The 22,910-nt window shown below is 37.7% G+C and overlaps 1 protein-coding gene across 1 annotated transcript; it reads right to left on the reverse strand.

Annotated features, from left to right (window-relative positions):
- Positions 1-795: 795 nt before the first annotated feature.
- On the reverse strand, positions 796-22,103 carry DENND6A (DENN domain containing 6A). The gene is made up of 20 exons (XM_083869530.1): positions 21,909-22,103; positions 19,310-19,348; positions 19,161-19,203; positions 16,340-16,452; positions 15,320-15,400; positions 14,837-14,942; positions 13,663-13,742; positions 12,159-12,221; positions 11,475-11,530; positions 11,016-11,138; positions 10,746-10,841; positions 8,995-9,089; positions 7,197-7,262; positions 7,056-7,120; positions 6,314-6,403; positions 5,564-5,617; positions 5,372-5,481; positions 4,742-4,844; positions 3,200-3,274; positions 796-2,638 (listed from the first exon to the last, which is right to left on the reverse strand). The coding sequence occupies exons 1-20, from the start codon at positions 22,095-22,097 to the stop codon at positions 2,507-2,509; spliced, it is 1,779 nt and encodes a 592-aa protein (XP_083725656.1). The 5' UTR covers positions 22,098-22,103; the 3' UTR covers positions 796-2,506.
- Between the last annotated feature and the right edge of the window lie 807 nt (positions 22,104-22,910).

Here is a 22,910-nt window from a genome sequence, read left to right on the forward strand (position 1 = left end):
TGCATCATCTCATTCCACGCCCCTGCCATGTGGAAGGACAAGGACCTAGACTACGTACTCAATGCCCTGCACAACCCTACCTTGAACCCTTCCAGCTATGGGGCATCCACAACTGCTCTTAGGTATCATGCTGAAAACCTTATTTTAATTCTAAATTATGTTCTTCTGAACCCAAAACCTGGTGTAAATTAAAACGGAAAGATGTATTTTTATAAAATAAATAAATCATACCTTCAATCTAGTTTGTGCCTAAGATGTTAATATGATCCTGATCAACCATGAAAACTGTCAGGAAGCTGTAATCTAAGGAGTCTAGTTCTACATTTCCAATACTTGCCTATCTTCTGTTCAGAGCATTCAGCATTCACGCTTCTTTGTCTTGGGCTAGGAAAGTTCAGCTTCCCTGTGCTTGAGTATATTTACTTTCTGGATCTCCAAGCTGGCCTATTCTTAGTGTATCTGGGTCATTAATGGATACCTTTCACTATGTCAGTTCTTTGAGTCACTTTTCTTTGAGTACAGTCTAGCAAACACTTGCTTTAGAATCCAGGCCCTGCCATTTGCTTTGCTGAGGATGCTGCAGCTCTGTCATATTCCGACCATGACGCATAATCAAACTACACCACCACTCCACACTTCTGGTCAGCTCAGGGGTAGAGTTTCATCAAGCAACGGTCTTTGCAAGCTGAACAGCTTTGCTTACACAGGAGAGGGGAAAAACCAAGCAAACCAAACACACCCGTCATCTAAGTCACATAACTTCCACAGAAAAAAAATAAAAATCAAACTCTTTATTTTTGCTTAAAAAAATATGTATTTGCAGTCATGTGCTAGTTATCATAGTTGTTACCAGTTTACATGGTTCCGAGAAGCGACACAGTGCTCCAGGTTAAATAGTTAAGGTAATTTAAGGTATGAAGGGCCACTGAATAATTTCTGGATTAGAAATGCTTCATCAAGGTGTGCAAAAAAAAATAAAATAAAATTGCAAGTTAGCAATTAATGCTGAAGTGGTATAGTTTAAGTAACCTAATAGATACATTAAACTTTTGCTAGTAATCGTATACAAAACATAACAGTATTAAAACACATTTTTTCATAAAAATACTGTTGTGAAACTCTGTATCTAAATAAGACATTTTTAGAAAGATGGTATGAAATATTTGTTATACAAAAGCATACTCTTATAGCAGGATTATGTCACAAGATTTTAAAAATTCTGTCCAAGCACTTAAAAGCAGAGTTGGTTTTTTTTAATAACTGTGATCCACTTGACATATAAAAGTATATGCTGTATGTACACTATAGCATTATGTTTACTCTACTTGAAACTGGTTGGAGTAGAACACTGCACCTGGAGCAGCCGAGTTCTTATATACCACTGAAACTTGTTCAAGAAGATAAAACATCCCATCCTTGTTGCTTAATATGCATGAGGAAATTACTCTGTATGCATGTCTGCTGTATGTACATACTGAGAATAATTTCATGCTACAATCTTTTTTTACCAGTCTGACCTGTTCAGAGGCTTTTTTCAGTTGAAGCCAACATTTTCTCCCTCCAGCCTCATCACCACCTCAAACACCTGACTGGGTAAGCCAAAAATAATAAAGTTTAAAATTATAACAGGAGCTGACTGGTATGATCTCCAACTGAAACAGATTGTGTATCAGCTAACTGAACCGAAATCACCAATTTTAAAATCCCTATTAGAACACCAAAGTGTTTATTTCCTGTGATGAATACTGCATGCTTACATTTACAAGAGTGATGTAATTGAAATCCTGGATGTCAGCAGTTTAAAACCACGAATCAGTATATAATTACTTTAAGGCATGTAAGAGCACCCTGATAACTGACACTGAGTGGAAGAGACTTCCCTTCAGGATTTTTTTGTCAGCTGCCTTCTCTTCTTTAAAGATGCTAAATCAGTATCCTTTTGGAAAGATGGTAAGAAGGAGAAATGCAGAAAGTTAAGAATGGAACTAATAATTTCAGTTGTTCCTGAAACAGTTTTAAAAGCCATGATTTACCAGTAAAATACCTCAATTATAAGGCATTCTGGACAAATCACCAATACGTCAGTTGGACTTACCACTAGCTAAAAACTATAAGTAAAAAACAAAGAAAAATAATCAGATACTACATCAACAGGACAGTACAGGATCAATATGGCCCTGAGTAGGACTGGGTATAGCAGCACCAATGGGAAAACATTCTGCAATGCCAGCACTGCACTGTAGTCCTATTGTGGCACAGCTTCATATGCCCACAGATTATTCTTTAAGAGCACTTATTTCAAATAATATTACACACAAGGATCCCTTTAGTTGCATTGATATTGAAGTGGAAAAAACAGTGAAAATGATACAGTGGGCTATACTATTAGTACAGTCCATTTGTAGTGTTAATGTACTGTTTAGAGCTGTGTTCCAAACTTGGTAAGCCACTGTCCTCTGTGACTACTTGCCTTTTGGTTTTCTGCACCAAGAAAGCCCAGCAGAAATCATGTTGTGCCAGTTTTGAGCAAGATGTCCTGTAAGTCATCTGGCAGTGCCAGTATAATATCATTGATATGCGTCTGCAGCTTTTTCAGTGTGTCAGTTTTCACAGGAAGATGTTCTCTGTCAACCTGCAACTGCAAAGGTACCAGAAAAACATGATTTGTACTAAAAATGCAAGTTTGCCTTAAGAAATATCAAAGTAAAGTAATAGGAAATCTGGAAAACTAATTCCTCATTTGCTGACTGAGTAGGAATTAGGACACAGCAGGTTTCCTCAGCAACCACACAACAGTGAGAACAACACTGATTTGGACTTTCAGAAATAACAAAATTAGAGTTTCTTCCCTGGGGATTCAGATCAGTTCACAGAGTTCCAACTAATCAAAAACAAACAAACAAACAAAACAAAACAACAACAAAAAACCCCAAACAAACAAACAAACCAACCCCACAAACAACAACAACAACAATCCAGCAATACAATGCTTCCAGCATAGCTGGGTGATACTGGGAAGCCAAATAACTTTTCAGACATGGCTGAAATTGACTGTTTTTGTTTTTAAAGCCTAAATTTGAAATGAATCACTGACTCTTTAAACTACCTAGCTCATGAAGAATATTTTCATTCATGTACTTGCAAAACCAAGTATATAATGCTTTTATGTAGCTAAGTCATGTTCAATTCAGTTACTTACCAGTTTATTTTTTAACTTTAAGACAAGATCCACTGTTTCTACCTCAGTATGCTTCTGACACCAGAAAACCAAGTTCTAAAATACAAAAAGTTAGGCATTGAATTATTTATGGTTATACATGTAATTTTCAAAAGAGATTTACACCTAATGTTCAGAATGGGTATTTTCCTTATTCTTATGCTATTTGCCAATCTCATTTTACTCATGCACTGTCTTTACTGTGAACTGCAAAATCTGCTTTATTTGCACATTTGCCCAGTACTTCACGTAAGAGCGAACTTGGACATAAACACAATAAAAATCAATTAAAGGGGGAAAAAATCCTGCCAAACAGGCTTAGTTTGAGAAAGAGCATCTACAATGCAGAATGGTGGTGAATGATTACCAAATCAGAACTGCCAGCACAATGCAGTATTAAAGCAGTTCAGGGCAGTGCTTACCCTGTTTCTAGGGCATCAAAGGAGATCACAGTTGATAACTAGTAAGATACAATCAGGTAAATTTTCTTATGGACGTTCTGCTCCCCTACCCCCTTATGACTCACTTAAGAAAGACATTTGTTCACATACAAAGAAACATTTCTTTTGTGGATCAAAAGAAAAAACAATGAAGGAGCAGAATTGGTAATAAATTTGTAACACATTTTTCTTTTTCTTTAAGTTAATATCAAATACAGTTGGAAAAAAATCTAAGTTGTATAACTGACCTGCAAATTATTTGGTCTGCTCTATTTGAATAATCTGTTTGGATTTGCTACATTTGAGAATTGACAAGGCAAGGAATAAAAACAAATGGCTTTTGAGAAATAACCAGACCAATTCTGTTTGTTTGTTTTAAAGCTGTGGTATTTGCCTTACTTTGTTTTTGTTCTTCCTCTTCCCTCTCTGGCTGTACAGCATCTTCTCTTGCAATTCCTTTCTCTATCGCTTGTTCCAACTTAAATTATACTGATACCCACTTCGGCTTCTTAATTAAGGAATGGATCTTACAACATCAGAATAGTTATGTGGCATTTTGTTATATGTTAACAGACTTAACTTCTAAGCTTTCCATTGCTATGGATCAGCTGTAGGCTTATTTACTAAATATATCTAGTTAGCTGTCAATTAGAATGTCAAATTCGCTGAAGTTTTACCTTTAAAGCTACAAACTATGTCATAACTGAAAATATCTTGCCAAGGATGGAAGCTGAATAAAATAATATTGCCAAGTAAGAGGAAAAAGCTTTGGGGGGGGGGGGCATGTGTGTGTCTGTGTACTTCATTTTAAAATACACAACCAAACAAAAAGTACTACCTAAAGGTAGGTTTTAAAAATGATGACAGTTGTTATGACAAGTGAAGTGTGTATTTCATATTGTTCTCTTGCTGTGTCAGTTCTAGCTTGTACTTGTTTAACAAAATCATGTTTTGCTAGATCAGGATTCACAAAACTGTCAAAAATTTCATGCTCGACCTATGAAAAGAGGATTAAAACTGACTTGTGGGAGAATATTTTTATTACAAGATGACAAATATAATTGTAAGCACACATTTTTCTAACCTCATTACAGAGTGCTTCTAAATGAAGGGCCTCTAACTTCTGTGTCATTTCCTTCTGCCGGCTCCTGAACCAACCGTCAAAGTTTGGCGATTTCAAAAAATGCCTGGTAAAACACCAAAGAAAAATACATTTTATATTTTAAGTACTATTTGGTAACAGTGTTTTCTACATCATCAAATGCAATTATGTTTGAGATTGAGTAAGATATTAGAACTCTTTCTCTATATACTTTCATAAAGATGTCATATTCTAAAGTAGAGATTAACAGGTGCTTATATTAATTAAGACAAGGCTTGAGAAAAGAATGTAAAGAACATAGGTCTGAAACACGAAGATTAGGGAATTTTAGAATAAAAGAAATCAATTATCTTTGTGTTTGATGGGAAGGAGGGATCAAGCTAGAACCAGAAATAAACCCACAAACAACACTGATCTACAGAAACCTGTAACATTAGCAGAGAGATTTAAGCAAGCAAAGTATACTTAGCACTATCAATTTCTTTTAAAGCATATATTCTAAAAGAAAGTCTTACTCAAATCAATCCTTGTAAGTTTCCTCAGGAAAAAACAGCATTAATATTATTGATCTGTTTTAATTTATATAATTTTTTATATCGATGAAAGAACTACCTGTAAAGTCCTATCCAATCTCCCTTTAACCCTGAGGTGAGCTGTGGTCCTGCTTTTTCCAATGTCTTCATGAAGTCATCTTGGCTAAACTGCCTCAGCTGTGGTGGACTCTATGGAAAGGAAAAAAGAAATGAGCAGACCTTAATTTCTCTAATTACCAATTGCCAGCTCATTCAAATGATACTTCCTTACCTTCCAGGGTGATATGCATTTCTGCAAAGGCATAAGGCTTGCCACGTAACGTTCCTGCGGAAAGGAAAGGTTGTTTGCATAATCAGTATTAAAGATACACAGTCCACACTGTGTGTTTACTTATTGCTTATGCCCACAGCATTTTCTCTTCCCAGTGTTAGTACAGGGTGGGGTTGTGCATATTTACCACATGAGAAGACAAGGAGCTTATCTTATACAGACTGTACTTCCCAACTCCAGAACTTTAAGCCAGGAAAGTTCAAGAAGGACATGAGGCGGAGAAGGACAAGAAGCAAATGTACACATAGAATATCTATATCCTGAACTTAAGCCACTGGTAAACAAGCCCTCTTTTCTTTGAAAACACTCCACAGGTACCTTCGTATCGTGGGTGATTCCAAACAGTAATCACACTTGGTATCGTGTTTGAAAGAGATTTTCTGAGTCCCTTACCCAAATATTAGAGTTAGTTCTAACTCACAGAAGACTGTCTGAGCTGTGGCCATCTCTGCCCTAGCAAGGCTTGGCACAGGCATGGCCAGAGCCTCAAGGTGTCCAAGGCACAGGAGTGGGACCACCACCAAGTGTCATGTGTGACAGCAGGAGGCAGCTGTGCCTCACCAGCTGGGCCCAGGGCTGGACCCAGGCTTGATTTCAGGAGTACAATCGAGAACTACTGGACTTAGAGTAACTCCAAAAAAACTACTCCTTAATACTTAATATAAAAACCCCATTAGTCTAAGAACTCACTAATGGAATAATGAAACTTTCTGTCAATTCCAAGAAATACCGCCGAAGTATGACACTCTGTGCTTCTGTAGGACGTTTCTGTTGTACTCCCTTAAAAAAACCCAAAACAACAAAACACAGTCAGTCTGTTACTCCAAAGTATGTAGGTAGTTTTGTTGGGTTTACTTTTTATGAACATTTATTATAAATCTGTATTCATTTGCCATACGCCGACACATAGCACTTCCTACCCCAAACCAGGGAAGGAAAGCAATAGCATCAAGTTCTTTTGTACAGATATTTGTCTTTGCAATTACTGATTTTATTTTCATGTAAAGAAACTCAAGGAAAGAAACGTTTCTATAAAGAAACCAGTGTTGGTTTTGGCAAACCAGTTAAAATCTGGAAGCTCTGATTCTTACACACCTCATGTGTGAGACTTTTAGACCAAAGAGACCAGAGTTGGGGTGGCAGAGGATGGAAAACCTCAACAGATGAACAGATAAAATACCATTAATTCTCTAAATTATTAAACTAACTTACTGAGGTCCACCATTCATATGGTTATAGAAGCTGCTAACAAGGGAACAGCCCTTCTACAATGAGGGTGTACATACATCTATTTTGTTATGAACTGGGGCAAAGGAACTAGAGTCCAGTTTCATTTCGATTACATAAAGTGCAGCCTTATATGAAACCACTGTACAAGAGTACACAAAATACACAAAACCAGTTGCCATTAAGAAGTGACCTAAACCATTACCTTTTGCAACTGCTTCACGATTTCTTCATCTTTATTCAAGTATGGCTTGTAAGAGGTATAAACACCTAAAGAAAAAAAGCATTGTATAAACAAAGGAGAAACAAGGTATGTCTTCTAAAATGACAACACTGAAGTTATTACCAGGTTTGGAGTCCAAAGTTTTTAGGTTCTTCAGTTTTTTTACTTTCACCTGCTTTGGAACTTCACCTGCCAAAACACATAAAGCCATCTTACTTGAAGACTACCTAATATTGTAAGAAACATTAGAAATATTGACAAGAATCCAAGTATATATCCAGAAACACCCAGCAAACACATGAATAACAGCAAATAGACTTTTCACTTCATATAAGCGTTCCTTGTTGAAAAGAAAAAAAACGCCAGATAGCTGAAAACCAACAAAAACCCAAACAAGTAAAAAGTGAACCAAAAAAACCCCACAAACAAAAACAGCCAAAGGATGACCTTCTGAATCCAAGCAGCCAATTAACATATGGGTATATAGCAGACAATAATTATTTTCTTAAGTTCACATTTTTATTCCATTTTCCTTTGTTCCCCTTAGTGTAAATGCTTTAAGGAACAAATCTTTGGTACCTTGGCATAACTAAAAGCTGTATAGAAGAAAATAAAATAGTACCTATGGATTAAGTGTTGTAAGAAAATGAATTTAAGTCCTCTTTGTCATAGGCCATATTAAGGGCTTTCATTTTGTTTTCCCAATTTATCTTGCTCCAACCAGGAGATCCTAAACCCTGCCAAGTCTTGCAGCCTAGCAGAACCTTCCTCCTAAATCTATTTGGATGCTCGACTTTAGAAACAGTAATGGTTAAATTGCTCTTAGATCTGCAGAGTGGGGGGGAAATGAAGAAAAAAAAAAAAAAAAACCCAGCAAAAAATAATCAGAACCCCCTCTTTGTCCCTAAAGAAATAAAATATAATTTTTTAAAGACAGGTTAGACAGATATATCTTTAGAACTTCCTGACTAAGCATTTCCCATAGCTACATCAAAACTAGAGTTTCATACTTGAAACTATGTATCACATTGAAGGCCACCTGTTTATATGGCTCTTCTGAGTTTAATAAGATTCTACTTTCCAAACATTAGCTCCACAGCAGCAAAGTAACTCTTCCCCACACTACCTGAAGCCCCCACAGGTTTTCTGACTGTAGACGGACATGGTATTTTAAAGTAAAGCAAAACCTTGCCTAATTATATTGAACACAGTACATAATCCTTAATTAATTCAGTGTACTCAGAAATTAAAATTAACTTTTACAAAAATTAAATTTATGGTGTTTTATCTTAATTGCATATTTATGCATTCCTGCTGGCAGAACAGCATAGTGAACCTGTAGCAGCAAACAGCTACAATCAAGAATTTCATACAAAAACTATTCAACAATTGAAGTGTTATCCAGACATTACAAGAAAATTCTACTCAATCACGTCAGGAAATCATCCAGACTGAACAATTAATAATTATTGGAATATTGCCAGATTAGAAATATATTATCAAAATATTGTCAACAGCTTTGTATTTTACTGTAACATTCAAAGATAGCTTTCATGCATGTCTTATGTTCTGTGCTGGGCTGTGACTGATTTATTACATTCTGCTCACACTAAAATTAACATCAGTAACATATTATGTCTCACTTTAACACCTTATTGGTAGAGATACAAAATCAGGACTCTGTGAAAGGCAGAACATTATTACTAATGAGTATTACCTACCTTTTACATTTAAGATACTAGATATGAAAAGACAAGACACAGAGCAGTGAAGATTCTAACTTCACTTGACAGATTTACATCCAGGAAAATTTAGTTAGCATTAAACTAAATAAATGGAACATAATTACATATGTTTGTAAATAAACAAGCACACAGTTAGATCCCTTTGCACAGGACTGTAAAAAATACTTCTATTTTACCTGGAAGTTTGATATCTCCAATTCGGATAATGTGAGGCCAGTGCTGAAGTGTTTTAGCAAAAAAGGGATTTGTCACTCCTAGAATGACTGATGGCCTAGAAAAGCAATAACAATGTTTAAAATATGACAGGAAGAGCTTCTGCCTTAACAAATACAAAAAGTCACCTTAAATTCTTAACTTGAAATTATTTTCCTTTGGTATTTAAGAGTTACATTTTAAATAGCACATAAGAGCACAAATGTTTATCAAAGTTTCAATGTTTCAGAAAATAAGACAGAGGCATCTTAAAGTAAAATAACAGTGAAGAATAAAAATTACATCATCTGCTTAGACTTGCCTAAATTCTGCCCACTTGCAATGGTGAGAACAGCACATTATCTGTTATTGAGGGTTTAGTGATTTATTGGTTTTATGTTTGGGTTTTCTATGAGTAGAAATTTGACCCATATTTGAAAGACAGATTGCTACTTTTCAATGTTTGATTATAACAAACTCTCAGTACTTGAATGTGCATGTCATTAAGAAAATGAGACATTTAATATCCTATTTGCTTTAAGCAGCAGTCACCAAGGGATGCAGTACAAGCACATTAAGAGCACTGTGCCCCTGCTCACACTCTGTCAGATTTTTCTGTCTGCTCTGTGCTTGGCATCTGGCTTGGAGGGTGCACAGGGGCACAAAGGGAACAAAAGGCGGCAAGAGCACAGTGCTGCTGCTACAGCACAGGCCTGCAAAATTCACAGAAGAGTGAATGGGATTTTGAAACATGGGTTACTAAAGTTTAACCAAATTCTTCCTGGAATGTTTTTTTAGCAACTAAATTACATTGTGTTCCATGGGAATGGTTATGCACTATTTAAAACACATTGCCTATGTTTATGTGTTTCTCCACTGCTCTATCTCTGGCAATACATTGAGATGAAAACTACAATAAAAAAAAACACCAAAGCAAACAAAAAAATCCAAATCAACAACCTCCGCCTGTTCTGACATTAGAAGAAATTTATCTATTAAAAATCAGTGAACCTAATGCATGCATTCCATTCCCAAATCAAGCTGCATTTAAATAATATATATTAAGAAATAATAGAGGTGTATGCTCTCAAAATAAGAGCAGAATTTTAAAAAAATAAAGGGGGAAAAACATTGCCTTAAAGCAGTTTCAAACATCACTGGTTTTGGACATTCACACTCTTAAAAAATAAGCCTAATTTCTGACTTGTTTACATTATTACCCTAATAAATTTAGTGAAGCTATATTTGATTTTTAAATTGTCTCAACTAGAACACCAACTGACTCAGCTTTACAAAATAGCTGTATGGATGTTGAATTCTACAAGTCACTTCGTCTAGCAGTTAATTAAAAATTAAAACAATTACAGTAGAATTTCCCAAGGAGCTACTCTGGAGCTGGTGTAGCACAGACAAACCCTCATGGAAAAGCAAGAATTTTTCTTGGTTTCACGCTTGCAGTTTCATTTATTCTGTAGAGAAGTATCCTATGAAACTCAAGCCCAGTTTAATTGTGGAATTGTTTTGTAACCTGTTAGTCATATCTAACTGGGATAAAAACTTAAATCAGCTAATTACTGTACTCTGCGAGATAAATCTTACCCCCAAAAAACCCCAAAAAACTAAACCTAATTCTCTAATGATAGAAATCTAGAGTAGTGAAACAGTATTTTAATACAAATTTATGGCTACAAGTGGCTTTGAGCAACATCTTTTCCGTAGAGTTTGATTCACTTACGGGGCTTGTGTGCGAGTTGTGTATTCTTTGAATTCACTGTCGTGGATTGTAAAGTATGGCCTGAAATCACTGCAGTACTTCAGTGGTGAAATACAGCTGCAAGGTACAAGGAGGATGAGCTGGTTTAGGCATTCAGTGCAAACTTTCATGAAAGACACAAGCAAATCTAAACTTTGGAACGCTTTGTCACACAGAGCAAATGAAGGTGCACTCAGCTAGAATCTTACATTGACTCCCTCAGTCATAGTTAGAAAGCTCTACTGCACTTACCTAACAAGGGCTAACACAGTTTCTGAAGACTCTGCTGGTGATGGTGCCATCACAACAAGTGGTTCCCCCAGCAGCACCAGCTCCCAAAGCATCTGAATGTGAAAGAACACCGGACAGAAACACCTAAAAACACATTGAGGTATTTTAATACATTTGACATCATAAAATACATATTTCTTCTGGTTAATAAAGGCATAAAAAGAAGTTTGTGGTAGTATTTTAATAGTAATTTGAAAATCATAAAATACTCTTGTAAAATGGAACATTTAATGAATTTCCTTATTTACTGCAGTGTCAGCCTGGATATTGTCCAAACTGTGTTGTAGCAAACTTTACAGAAAAAGAATATTAAAACCAACAGTAATAAATGTTAGCTAACAAGCCATGAGATGCGTTAAGTAACTGTCATAAATCAAAAAACATGTTCACAGCTAGGAACTAAGCAGTCCAAACTCCTACCTGAAAAGATCTACTTCATGAACAGTCGGTAAAGCCATGGAGACCTGAGCATCTGCCTAAAAGACATCGCAATGCTTGGTTTTTAGTCATCAGAACACCTAGGTATTAAATGAAATGGTTTCCCTTAAATGCTTCCGGACAGTACACAGTATATAATCTAATTATTTATGTGCTGCTGCAGTATATAGCATGCTATTTCCACAACTACCTTTGTGTTCTAAAAGTAAGACATCTCCTAAGACAACACACACCTCCACTTACAGGCATGTAGCTTTCAGTCCAGAAAATACATAAAATACTGAAGCTGTTTCGAACTGCACATGAAAACACAGATAGATTTGTTTTATAAATATCTGCTATGGCTAAAATTTTAATTCTGGATTCATCCTCAAAACAATCCAAACTATCCAAACAGTAAAAGGATGTTCAGGTTAGTAATTTTGTCCCCCCAGTATCTTCTTCCAGGACCTGGATATCTCTCCCTGCTCAGGGTAACTACATTAGAATATCCTTTCTGTGAAGAATCCAAATCTGGACTACTCCATTCGAAGTTGCAAAGATTTTGGATTTCATTATTATTGTGGTATATGATGATTTACTACTAATCTTTTCTAACAAGTTAAAACAATGAAAGATCTTTAGCTTTGTCTGGGGCTATATACAATATCAGTATCTAATGGCTACCTGGTGCATATTCTGTACTATCGGTGTTGTTCCAGGCTTGTCACGATATGTTGGAATCCGCAACTTGGAAAGAAAGAGAAAGATTTATTTTCCCTTGTATTGAATCCAGCAGACACTTAAAATGCTGACTAAGAGACAATCTGTAATACTTTGAGAGGATATACTGCAGCATGATGCTTATTTGCTCTACAGAACTTCCACCTACATAATTTCCAACTGCAAATTGAATAACAGAATATGAAAATAATATTCCAGTTTAAAAAGAGACTATTGCTAAAGTAAGTCAAAACTGTTACCGTAATTTCAATAAAAATACCTCTAAATGTTGGAAAGAATGATCTGAAATAAGGTCTTGGGAGTTTAAGATGGTAAAGAATTACTTTTAGAAAAAATTATCTTCTAAAAACATCAAGGTGTTCTGGCAAGTGAGGCAGAATCCAAATAGTCTGAACATAAGTATACTTCTCTGGCCTCACAGTTTGCATCTGTAAGTCTTGAGTACTAAAAATTTAATCATAATGGAAGCTGGTATGCACAAATTGATGTCATTTATACACAACACTTAAAACAGCTCAAGCACAGTAAAAACCCAGGGACAATATCACTGGGCAGTAAATTATGACTTTACTCAGTTTAGGAATACAATTTCAGTTCTCATGGGTAAGAATTATTGTTGAGGTAAATGCAGGTAATACCCAAACAAGACATATCTGACACTCCTCATCACTCAGCACCATTTTATTAAATTTCTGCTTTTAAAACAGCTTCAGAACTTCTTTCTCTCCCATGTCTTCCCATAAGCTTGAGAGTATATGTTTGAGAAGGTACTTCTGGCTGTAACCTCTAATTTAATCAAATTAACCTCTAATTTAATCAAATCCATTTAATTGTATTTCATATGGATTATGAAATTAATATGACTACAAGAGGCCCGGTTCTTAACTGCTGTTTAAACTCTACAGTTCTTCCCTATGTGCTAGACACAACTTCTTTAATTGCTTTCTTCAGACATATTTCAGTGCCATTCAAAAATATAAACAGCACAAGCAATTATTTCTGGTGTGCGGAACAAAAAAGATTTTTACTCATCAACTTTCAGGAATGAGAATGATTTTCATCAATATATTTAATTTGCTTGACTGGAATTTGCCTCTCAGTATTTTCAAGTGCTACTTTGTTTGATTTGACAAACATAATTAGCACTAAATTCTTCTAGAATGCAAATTCCAGAGGGATAATACAGACACTGCAATTAGTAGTTGTACTGAAACATCACTTTTTAGTAGCTACTAAAATTAAATATTAACCTAAGTACTATAAAAGATCCTCCCCTCCTCCCACCAATCAAAGCACCTAATCAAGATCTCCCAGACCTTCACTCTGAGTGCTGTCAACATCTACCCTGTTTGGAAGAATAAGACAATGAAAACAAGTCACAAGGCAGTGAGGAACTGTACAGTGAAAGGTGGACACCCTCAGCGAAGACAAGTGCAGGAGTCCTTACCTTCATTATAACACCCATAATAGGCAACTGCAGAACTTTCCCTGGAACTGGTGCTGGCCAACGATCAATGTCACTACAAACTGAAAGAAAAATACAACAGTTTCTGCAAGTTATAAACCATGATGACAGAGTCACCTTCGTGCACTGCAACTTTCAATTAGTACAAATAGATCACAGCAGTTCAATTTGTCTCTTGATCACAAACAAGTTTTAAAGCCCTTTGACCATTATGTATTATTCCACTAGAACTATAAAGACTTTCATTTCAAGAAAACAGTGTTCTCTGGTCATCCATTTTTTGTAGCAACAAGACTTACAATTAGTTGAAGAAATGTTATCTGAGAAACCATGAAAGTACATACTAAAAATATTTGGAAAGAACCCTCTATTTATGTGTATTGGCTACTGCAGAACCAATAAACACCAGCAGTTAAGGAAAAAGTTGGTTTGTAGCTCAGCTAGAAAGTTTTCCAGCATTTTCTTGTAAACCATTATGAATATAATACATAATTCTTATAGTTTCTGTAGAGCTTATACTGCTCATAATATAACCTCTCAAGAAAACATGTGATTGAAAAATGCAATTCTTTCATGGTTTACACAAATTTGCTCAATAAAAACAAAAAACATGAAAGTTGGTTGGGACAGGTACAGTACATAGAACTCTTCCAGACAAAGAGCAAGTAACTTTTCTACTTGCCCTTCTGCAGCTCTTTCAGCTCTGCAGTAAGGCTGAAGCACCTGTTACCAGTGCTGCTCTGTCACTTTTTCCATTTAGTCAAAAACAAACAAATGACACACAAAAAAAACACATCTCAAGCAAGACAACATTTGTACAGCTGCTTAGCAAAACTTGTCAGACTGCCCAAAAGGACTTGGATGGTGAAGAGTGTAAAACTAAGGATTGCCATCAGCTCCAGCTGCCATATGCCTAACAGCTGGTTCTGAAAACACATAACCCTAGATGTGTTTCAGGAGGAACCTCCAACTCTCCCAGGGAAGGATCCAGAATTCAATTAGCTCTGTTTAATGATCTAGAAGTCAAGCCAGTTTGCTAAAATTTCAACCCTCTACCCTGCAAGAAGACAAAACCATAAAATAGAACAACAGTGTTGTTTATTTCTCCAGAAGTTGCATGTGATAGTGTAAGAGCTCAACATTATAGAACCACTACCTGCTTCCAGGAAAGCTTCACTTTTTTCAAAATATTCTGGTGCTATTTGTTTAAGCATGGTACGAAAGAGATGGACATAAGGCAGCTTGCTGATGAGGACCAGCGACTGGAATAAAGAGTAACAAAACAGAATTGCAAGTCAACACTTCCCCTCAGTTTCTACTGCACCTGTTACTCTCAAACAACACCAAAGTGTGACTTTTCTCACACATTGCACACATGCAAGCCAACCACACATCTGACTACAGGCAAGCTGCAAACAACTCCCAAAACTTCCCAACTTTCTCTTTTTAAACACAGAGACAAAACTATTTCTTCTGACAGCACAGCTGGAACATAGCATAGCTGATGTAAAATTAAACCAATTCACTATAAATTAGCAACTAATTTAGTTAGAGAGCACGACAGTTTTCCTGTTCCTCTACAGTCAGTAAAAAATAATTCATTTCCAAATTAATATTTTCCTAAAAGAACTGAAATTACCTTCTGGAAATAGCCTCTTTTTAATGACTTGTCTCGAACTTGTCTGAAATACACATAGCCATAGTAATACGCTGCATCTTTCTGCAAAAGAAAGGAAACTATTCAATACAACCACCTGTTACTGCCATTCTTTTTGAAGCATTCAACATACAGTTTAAAACCCTATGCCCCTGCAAGCTCCAAAGTTGATTACATATAATAAACTAGAGGGATTACTGTGTTTATTAGCATTATTTTTTTTTAGTAAGTACTTCAAAGAGAAAACATCAGCATGGGGAAACAGGCTTTACCATTTTCATATCTACATTCTCTGGACACACTGTGAAACCAAAAATAGAAATAAGTTCTTGAGGAATAAATCAACTTTTATAATTCTAGAAAGTAGCACTTAGAAAGATTTTAGCAGATAAAACCTTAAAGCCCTGACTTGGAGATAAAACCCAGTCTTTCAATGTATTAGTTTTACAAAAGGTTCTTGGAATATTAAGGAAGTAGGCTCTCACATTTCAAAGACAAGACATCAGCTTCATTCTGCCTACAAACAGGAATTCAAGTATTTGACACATGAACAGAACTAAATTGAGTTTGAGGCTTCAATATTCCCTACAACTTTTGGCCTCTACCTATTTTAGGTAAGTGGTCCATCTTCAAAAAGTGAAAAGGTGGAAACTGAGACAGCCCAAGTTGCTTGGAATTTTTAAAACTAAGTTATAAAGCACTTCATGTTTCCACAACAGTAATGGTTCTTACAATTTGATCTACAGGTTTACAGTCAATAATGAAATAGATCTGGGCCTCAACTTAATTCCTTGTAATCCAAAATCCATACTAATAAACCAAAGAATAGATAATGAAACTAATTATTATTATAATTATAATAACATGCTACAACAAACGTGTTTTGACTTTCAGGACATCCAGTTCAGAGATTTTTCTTTTCAAATGCTATATTTAAAGGTGAAGACCCACAAATTAACATTACCCAAAAGAAATTTAACTTCATTTTTTCTCATTTCCAACCTTTAAGTAAACTGGTAGATCTCTATCAAATTGGTCCAGAAAACAACACAATGAGACCTTCCTTCCAGGAGACCGTCGGAACCTAAAACAAAATTGTGTGTCTCCAAGACAACCTACATGTGGGAAGAGATAAACAAACACAGTGTTCTGAGTTTGAGCCTTGTTTAACATGAGCACTTGCTTACAGCCAAAGAGGTATCTGAGTCTTGGTTCATTTATCTTGCATTACTCTTGTGAACATTTATAGATTTATAAGTGAAAAATTTGGCATCGTTGGCAACAGTAAATGTACTGTCTGCAACAAGGAAAAAAAAAATCACTGCCTCACAGTGACTATCATGTCCTCAAACAGGTGAAATAGCTGTTCATTTCACTGGCATTACACATTTCACTGGCATTTCTGTCTAGCTTTGATCATCTTAGCCACGTCATTCCTCTGCTACATGGCTGCACTTTGCCTCTTTTTTTGACACCATACAGTTCATACAAAAATCACACTGCAGGAGTGCATTATGCCGATCTGTATCTCTACAGGCAGGTCTAGGTCTAGCTGCAAAGCTAATTGCTGAAAACTGAGTGAAATTGAGTATGACTTCCCAGTAATATCCCCAAGGAGTGAAGTTTTCCTTCATTTCTATCAAAATTAATTTCTTAAAGAAAAATCTAACTAATTCTCCAAGGAACTGTTTTATCAGACTTCAAAGTTCCATTTCATCTTCTCTTTCAGTCATACACATTCTGCTACAGCAAGCACAGACAGCCCAACCCCTCAGTCAGATGCACTGGCTGTGCAAAGTAACACTGACGTGCCCTGAGCACCCAGGTCTGAGTCTCAGAACCCTCTGAAGCTGCAGTCAGAAACCCTCAATGCACCAAGACAAAACCAAAAGTAGCTAACTAAACATGGTGTGATGCGACCATTCAATTCCAACAGGTAACTAGTGCTCAGCAATACAGACACAATAAAAAAAAACACAGCACGTGCCAATAACACAGCACTAAATATTTGATTCAACTTTTCAAAGTGCATTCCCTTCATCCAAAGGAAAAAAGAAATCCTCACAAACTATTATAAAAAGCTACACATAGAAGACGTAATTACCCTTAATCATTAATATGCTGAAATAGCATTCAGAATACATCTCCTTATTTAACAAGCTCTTCCAGAAAAGATTGGTAGATGTCTTTTCTTCAATTTTCCATGCAGAGAAAATAAAAGCATTATTTTAAAGATAACTGTATTGTAAAACTCAGCTTAAAACCACCAGTGTTATGATCTAGCAGCTGATTAAATCCATTTTCTCCTCTAAATTCACAGCCACAAGTACTGGAATAATATCTCTTTGTAGTAATAAGAGAAAAAAGCTGAATTAACCTTTTGAGCCATGAAAATCTGGGATGGACTGACCTCAAATTCAGCTGCAAGCCAAAAACTTCCTTCACTGTCAATATTACATAAAGCTTTTCTTTTTATGTTAAGGCCTGTGACGAAAAAATAAATCCTAACAGACAGCATACACTTCTAGCCTTGTAGAAGGGAGGTTTTACACAGGTTATTCCTCTACATCATTTGAAACTTAAGCCTATCAAGAATGATCAAGAACAAGCAGATCTTAATAGGGACATTATAAAAAGCAAAAAAGTGGAATTTTTCCCTGCTGAAAGCAAAACCTCCTTACATATACATATTCTGCCTGAAGCAGCTTTACTACACTCTTATTTGAAAAAAATACACAAAAAAATTTTAAAATTTTCATTAAAATCTTAAGAAAGCAACCTTTGCCCCTAACACATGATTTTGTACCTTCAAGATATCTTTTAAAAACTGAAGATATTTATAACCATTAACAATAAGAGTAATTAAAAGATACAGTTAACTCATATTTCAGCAACAGAAAGAAGCTGTCCCTCTATTTACATACAAGAATAGCAAGAACAGAGAAAATTTATTAATTTTAGTGACATTTAGACAAAGGAGAAAAGCTAGCCAAAATACTTTGTAAAATTACATAATAGAGCTCACACACATTAAAAGCCCACATCAGCATCACCCCCATCTCAGCTGTCATACTGCAGAGCATTCAAAAGCACAGAGCCAATGCAGTTAACAGGCACAATGCTGGTCCTGCATGTTTGGACTTTTGTATGGAAATAAATGTGAAAGGAACGGTCTGAACTTGTGCCACTTCTTTTTGCAGGTGGTCCAACCCATCAGCCACATGTCCCAATTTCTCTTTGGCAGCAGAAGAGCAGAAATTTAGATTCAAGAATAATTTAACAAGCAGGACCACACACAGCTACAGGCACAGCAAGAATGGAGAAGATAGCTGAAGTTTTCCCTTCACAACTGTTTTTATCAAAATGCTTTTAAATTTAAAAGTCAGGTTCACTGTTATGAACTTAGAAAATACACATTTAGTCCTTTATGAGAAGAGGGTTCCATATACTTCCATCTGCTTTATTAAATCCTTCAAATTCCATGCCTAGTCTCCTCTCTACAGTGACAATACTATTATTTTGTTTAAAGAGCAAGATTAAGATGTTAATTCTTTATTTGCCAAGTGTTCTGAAACGTCTGCACAAATGTCATCTGGAAGGTCTTACACACTTACATAAAGCAGAGAAGAATCCTCAGACTTTACTGCAATGCAGACAGTTGCAGCTTTATAGTTAACCTTAACTGCAACATTTCTGTATTGCAATATTAATTAAGATATATAAATACGTATTTGATCTAAAGCCCAGAATACATCCTGTCAAATTCTTTTTTAACACAGTTTGGTCCAACAACAGATGACAACAGAGTGAAGAAAGCACTTACCTGAATTAGAATCTGGAAAAGACAAATAGCAAATATTGGTTTTCTAAAGGGTAGGGAAAAGAAAAGAGAGCTGTTATATTTCCTGAAATATAATATATTTATATATTTCCTAAGCTAAAACCAAATTATATACAGCAACTATGACTTACTTCTTTATCTGTGAGTTTGGAATGTGGAGGATATATCACCTACAGGAAAAAAAACCAGCATTATTTTATTTGAAAATAATGTGGGTATAAGCAGTAAGTTGACATCAAATATTTTAACAATACAACCCTCAAACTCCTTCCTAGCTTTAGGACATTTTCAATTTTAAGTTATTAATATTATATCTCAGTTCTTATCTTCACATGCTTTTAAGCTTTCTTGATCACCCATCTTTACAAGATATTTTGAATGCCAGTTAGAGACCACACACATTCATTTAAAAAGTTATATTCAGAGTGTACATTCAGAGTACTTGAGATTTTTGGTGCAAAAGGCCTCAAAGGAGAGCAAGATTACATCTTTTAGATTAATTGCATACATGCAAAATGCAGTAGATGATTACATTTAAAGCACATTATTGTCTGAAATCCGTTAGGCTGGAGTAACCAAAATTCAACCACAAAACATGATCTATATTATTACCAGCTCTTGAAGGATGAACATTAGTCCCTAATGACAATTGTGAAAGCTCAAGGAATAAACTCAAAGTCATGGCTTTTTGTACTTACAGAAAAAATAGATCATGTAGTAAGTTTTTACAACACAAAAATCAAAAACGATGCAACACAACCTAAGATGCAGAAGTACCATTATTTCAAACAAGAGGATGTATGAAATCAGTGATTATGCAAGCAAGTGGAAACAGAATATACAGGAAAGAGGACAAACCTCAGACACCTAAATTTCACCTAAAAGGTCCTCAAAGCAACACACAACCCACTCCAAAACTCCTGAAATGGGTGGCTATCTTATAAGCCAAGGAAATTTGACAAAAATTCCAGGATTATATTTCAGAGAAGGATTCAGGACTTCCAAAGATGGGATTTAGTCAAAGAACAGAAGTTCAATGCAGGAACAGTAGCTTCATGCAGAGTCCTCATCTGACCACACAGTTAACATCCCATTATCTCATTTAATCTTGTTCTACTAAATGTATGTAAATTTATCTCCTGATAAGATAACACTATCCTACTCTAGAGAAAACAACAAATATACCCACTGGCTGATATCTGACTAAGCACCTTTCTGTCCTCCAGCCTCCAAAATCTTCTGGCCATTTCTTCCCCTCAGTCTCCTATTAAATGATGTCCAGCTGTGTAAGACATTATTAGTACGACTGAAGCAGAAAGCATATACAGGTGGAACACCTGCATTCTGCATGTAGTAAACCCATCACCGTCTCTTTGCCAACTCTTAATACTTCCCTTTGCTATCTTATGCTAAGCAGCTGTACACCGAATGTTACTCTTTCAGTAGCTGAATGATGCTGAAATTATCCACATTTAGTCAGAAGATTAGCATGAATTCATATTCATTCTGCTCACTAGCAGGTGTTTCGTCTCAGCATTCCTATATAAATTAAAGCAAATTAGTCTTCCTGCAGCTACATACTGGGAGAAAAAAAAAAAAAACCAACCAAACAACAACCAAACCACACCACCACAAAAAAACCCAAACAACCCACAACAAAAAAAGTCCACCAGGCCTTAGCTCTGTAGACATTTTAAGTCTCATTTTATGCATCCAGTTAAATTAACATGACTCCTGTCAGCTTAGGAGTCTGCAGCCAGGACAGAGGCTGTGGTTCACTCATCCACTGAGCACAACAGCTGCCCAAGTCACAGGTTAGACAGAAACACTTGTCTTTGTTGTTAACACCACCTTATAACATCAAAGGAAGAAAACTCAGATAATTAGCACAGTATGCTGGGGTTTTATCTGCATTTCTCTGTGGACATCCATTACGAATTTACACATTATAATAGTTGGACTGGCTGAATTTTAGGCCAGTCTGCCACGCATTTATGCTGGCACCCCTTTAAGGCAAGAGAAAGAAAAGACACTTTCCCTAAAGACCAACAGTTTGCTGCACAGTCACAGGGTGAACAGGGTGAAATAGGATGTGAAACTGCCCCGAAGGCTAATTCTCCTCTCCATTTCCCAGCCCTGTGAGCTCCCCGTGCCCTCCCAAAGCAGTGCCACAGCTGTCCCCGCCTGTCGCACACAGGGCACAGCTGGGAGCCGCAGCTGTAGCTGTGACACTGCCACGGCCCGGCATCCAGCTCGGGCTGACGGAAAACGCTTCAAACCCGCAGAGTACCTTTGGGCACACCTCAGCGACCTGGAAGACGCTGTTAATTATGAAGACCACTCTCATTCCCCTTATTATCACACTTTTTAACACCTAGATGCCGTAGAAATCAGCGCTATTTGTACGCAAAGAAAGCCGACGACGTGCTTCATACAAATCTCGTGACGGGATGCAAACTATTTGAAAGCGCCCACCGACAGCACAAGCAGCACCACGAGAAGAGCTGCCCGAAAACCACCGGCCTCACCCGGGACAGCCGAGCGGGTTCCGGAGCGCAGCCCCGCTCGCCGCTCTGGGGCTCCGCACAACCACGTTTCCTCAAGCACGGCCGAGCTTTCCCGGCCTCTGTGCAACACCGGGACCAGAGGAAGCGCCCGATTCCGGCGGGCCCCCGCCGCAGCCCGCAGGCCCCGGGGCGAGCCGTGCCCCCCGCCCGCCGCCGCACGCACCTCCACGGCCTGGCCCAGCTCCAGGTCGAAGCCCACCACGCACACACAGTGCAGCCAGGCTGAGAAGCGGTCCCAGGGCAGCAGCGACAGGCACTGGTCAGGACTCTCCGGCTCCGCAGGCTCCGCATCCTCTACAGCAGCCTCGGCGCCGCCCGGCCCCGGCTCCAGGCCCCGCTCCCGCCGCGACATGGCCCCGACCCCGGCCCCGTCGCGCGAAGTCAGGTGACCCGCTCGCCCCGCCCGCTCCCCCCGGAGCCGCTCCGAGTGGGCGGCGCCAGGCGGGCACCGAGCGGAGGCCAAACCATTCCTGCGGAGAGCGGGGGGGGCCGGCAGGGAGAGAGCGCCCCCCCGCGGCCCGCCGGGGAAGCGCTGCGGTGCGCCCGAGCCGGCCCGGCCCCTCCAAACGGGCCCCGGGCGGGCGGAGCCGGGCGGGCGGGGAAAGCGGCGTCTCTGCCGGGGCTGCAGACACCGCGCCCGGCTCGGGGAGCCCGCCCCATCTGTGCTTAGCAGGGTGCTCGCGAGGGCAACTCTGCAGGCAACGGATCGATCAGCTTTCTTTTCCTCTTTGCCGCGTCAGGGCCGGCACCTGCCGGGGACCGATATGGCCGCCGAGGAATTGACAGGCGTGTCCCCGCCGTGCCCTGTGCAACCCTGAGCGCGGCACAGGAGGAGATAGAAACACCGCTCTGGCTGAGGGCTGGACAGATTCACTCCCACAGGAAACGGGGATAATAATAAAAGCGTTCAAATCTCTTAAACCCTCTTTTAGTGCCTTAGCCAAAGCCTGAGCTCTTTAATAATTTAAGAGCTTTCAAATATTTTAGCACGGTCCAACAGCTATTTATATTTCATTATGAAACATTTTGTAGAGTTAAAAGTTAATAGCTACTGTATTTAACAAAAAAAAAAAAAAAAAAAAAAAAAAAAAAACCAAAAAAAAAAAAAAAAAAAAAGAGAGAGAGAAATATGCATGATATGCATGCAGCCCTCCAAACTCCTGAC

Source organism: Zosterops lateralis (assembly GCF_965231275.1).
Source record: "Zosterops lateralis genome assembly, chromosome: 11".
In the NCBI taxonomy this organism is placed as follows: domain Eukaryota; kingdom Metazoa; phylum Chordata; class Aves; order Passeriformes; family Zosteropidae; genus Zosterops; species Zosterops lateralis.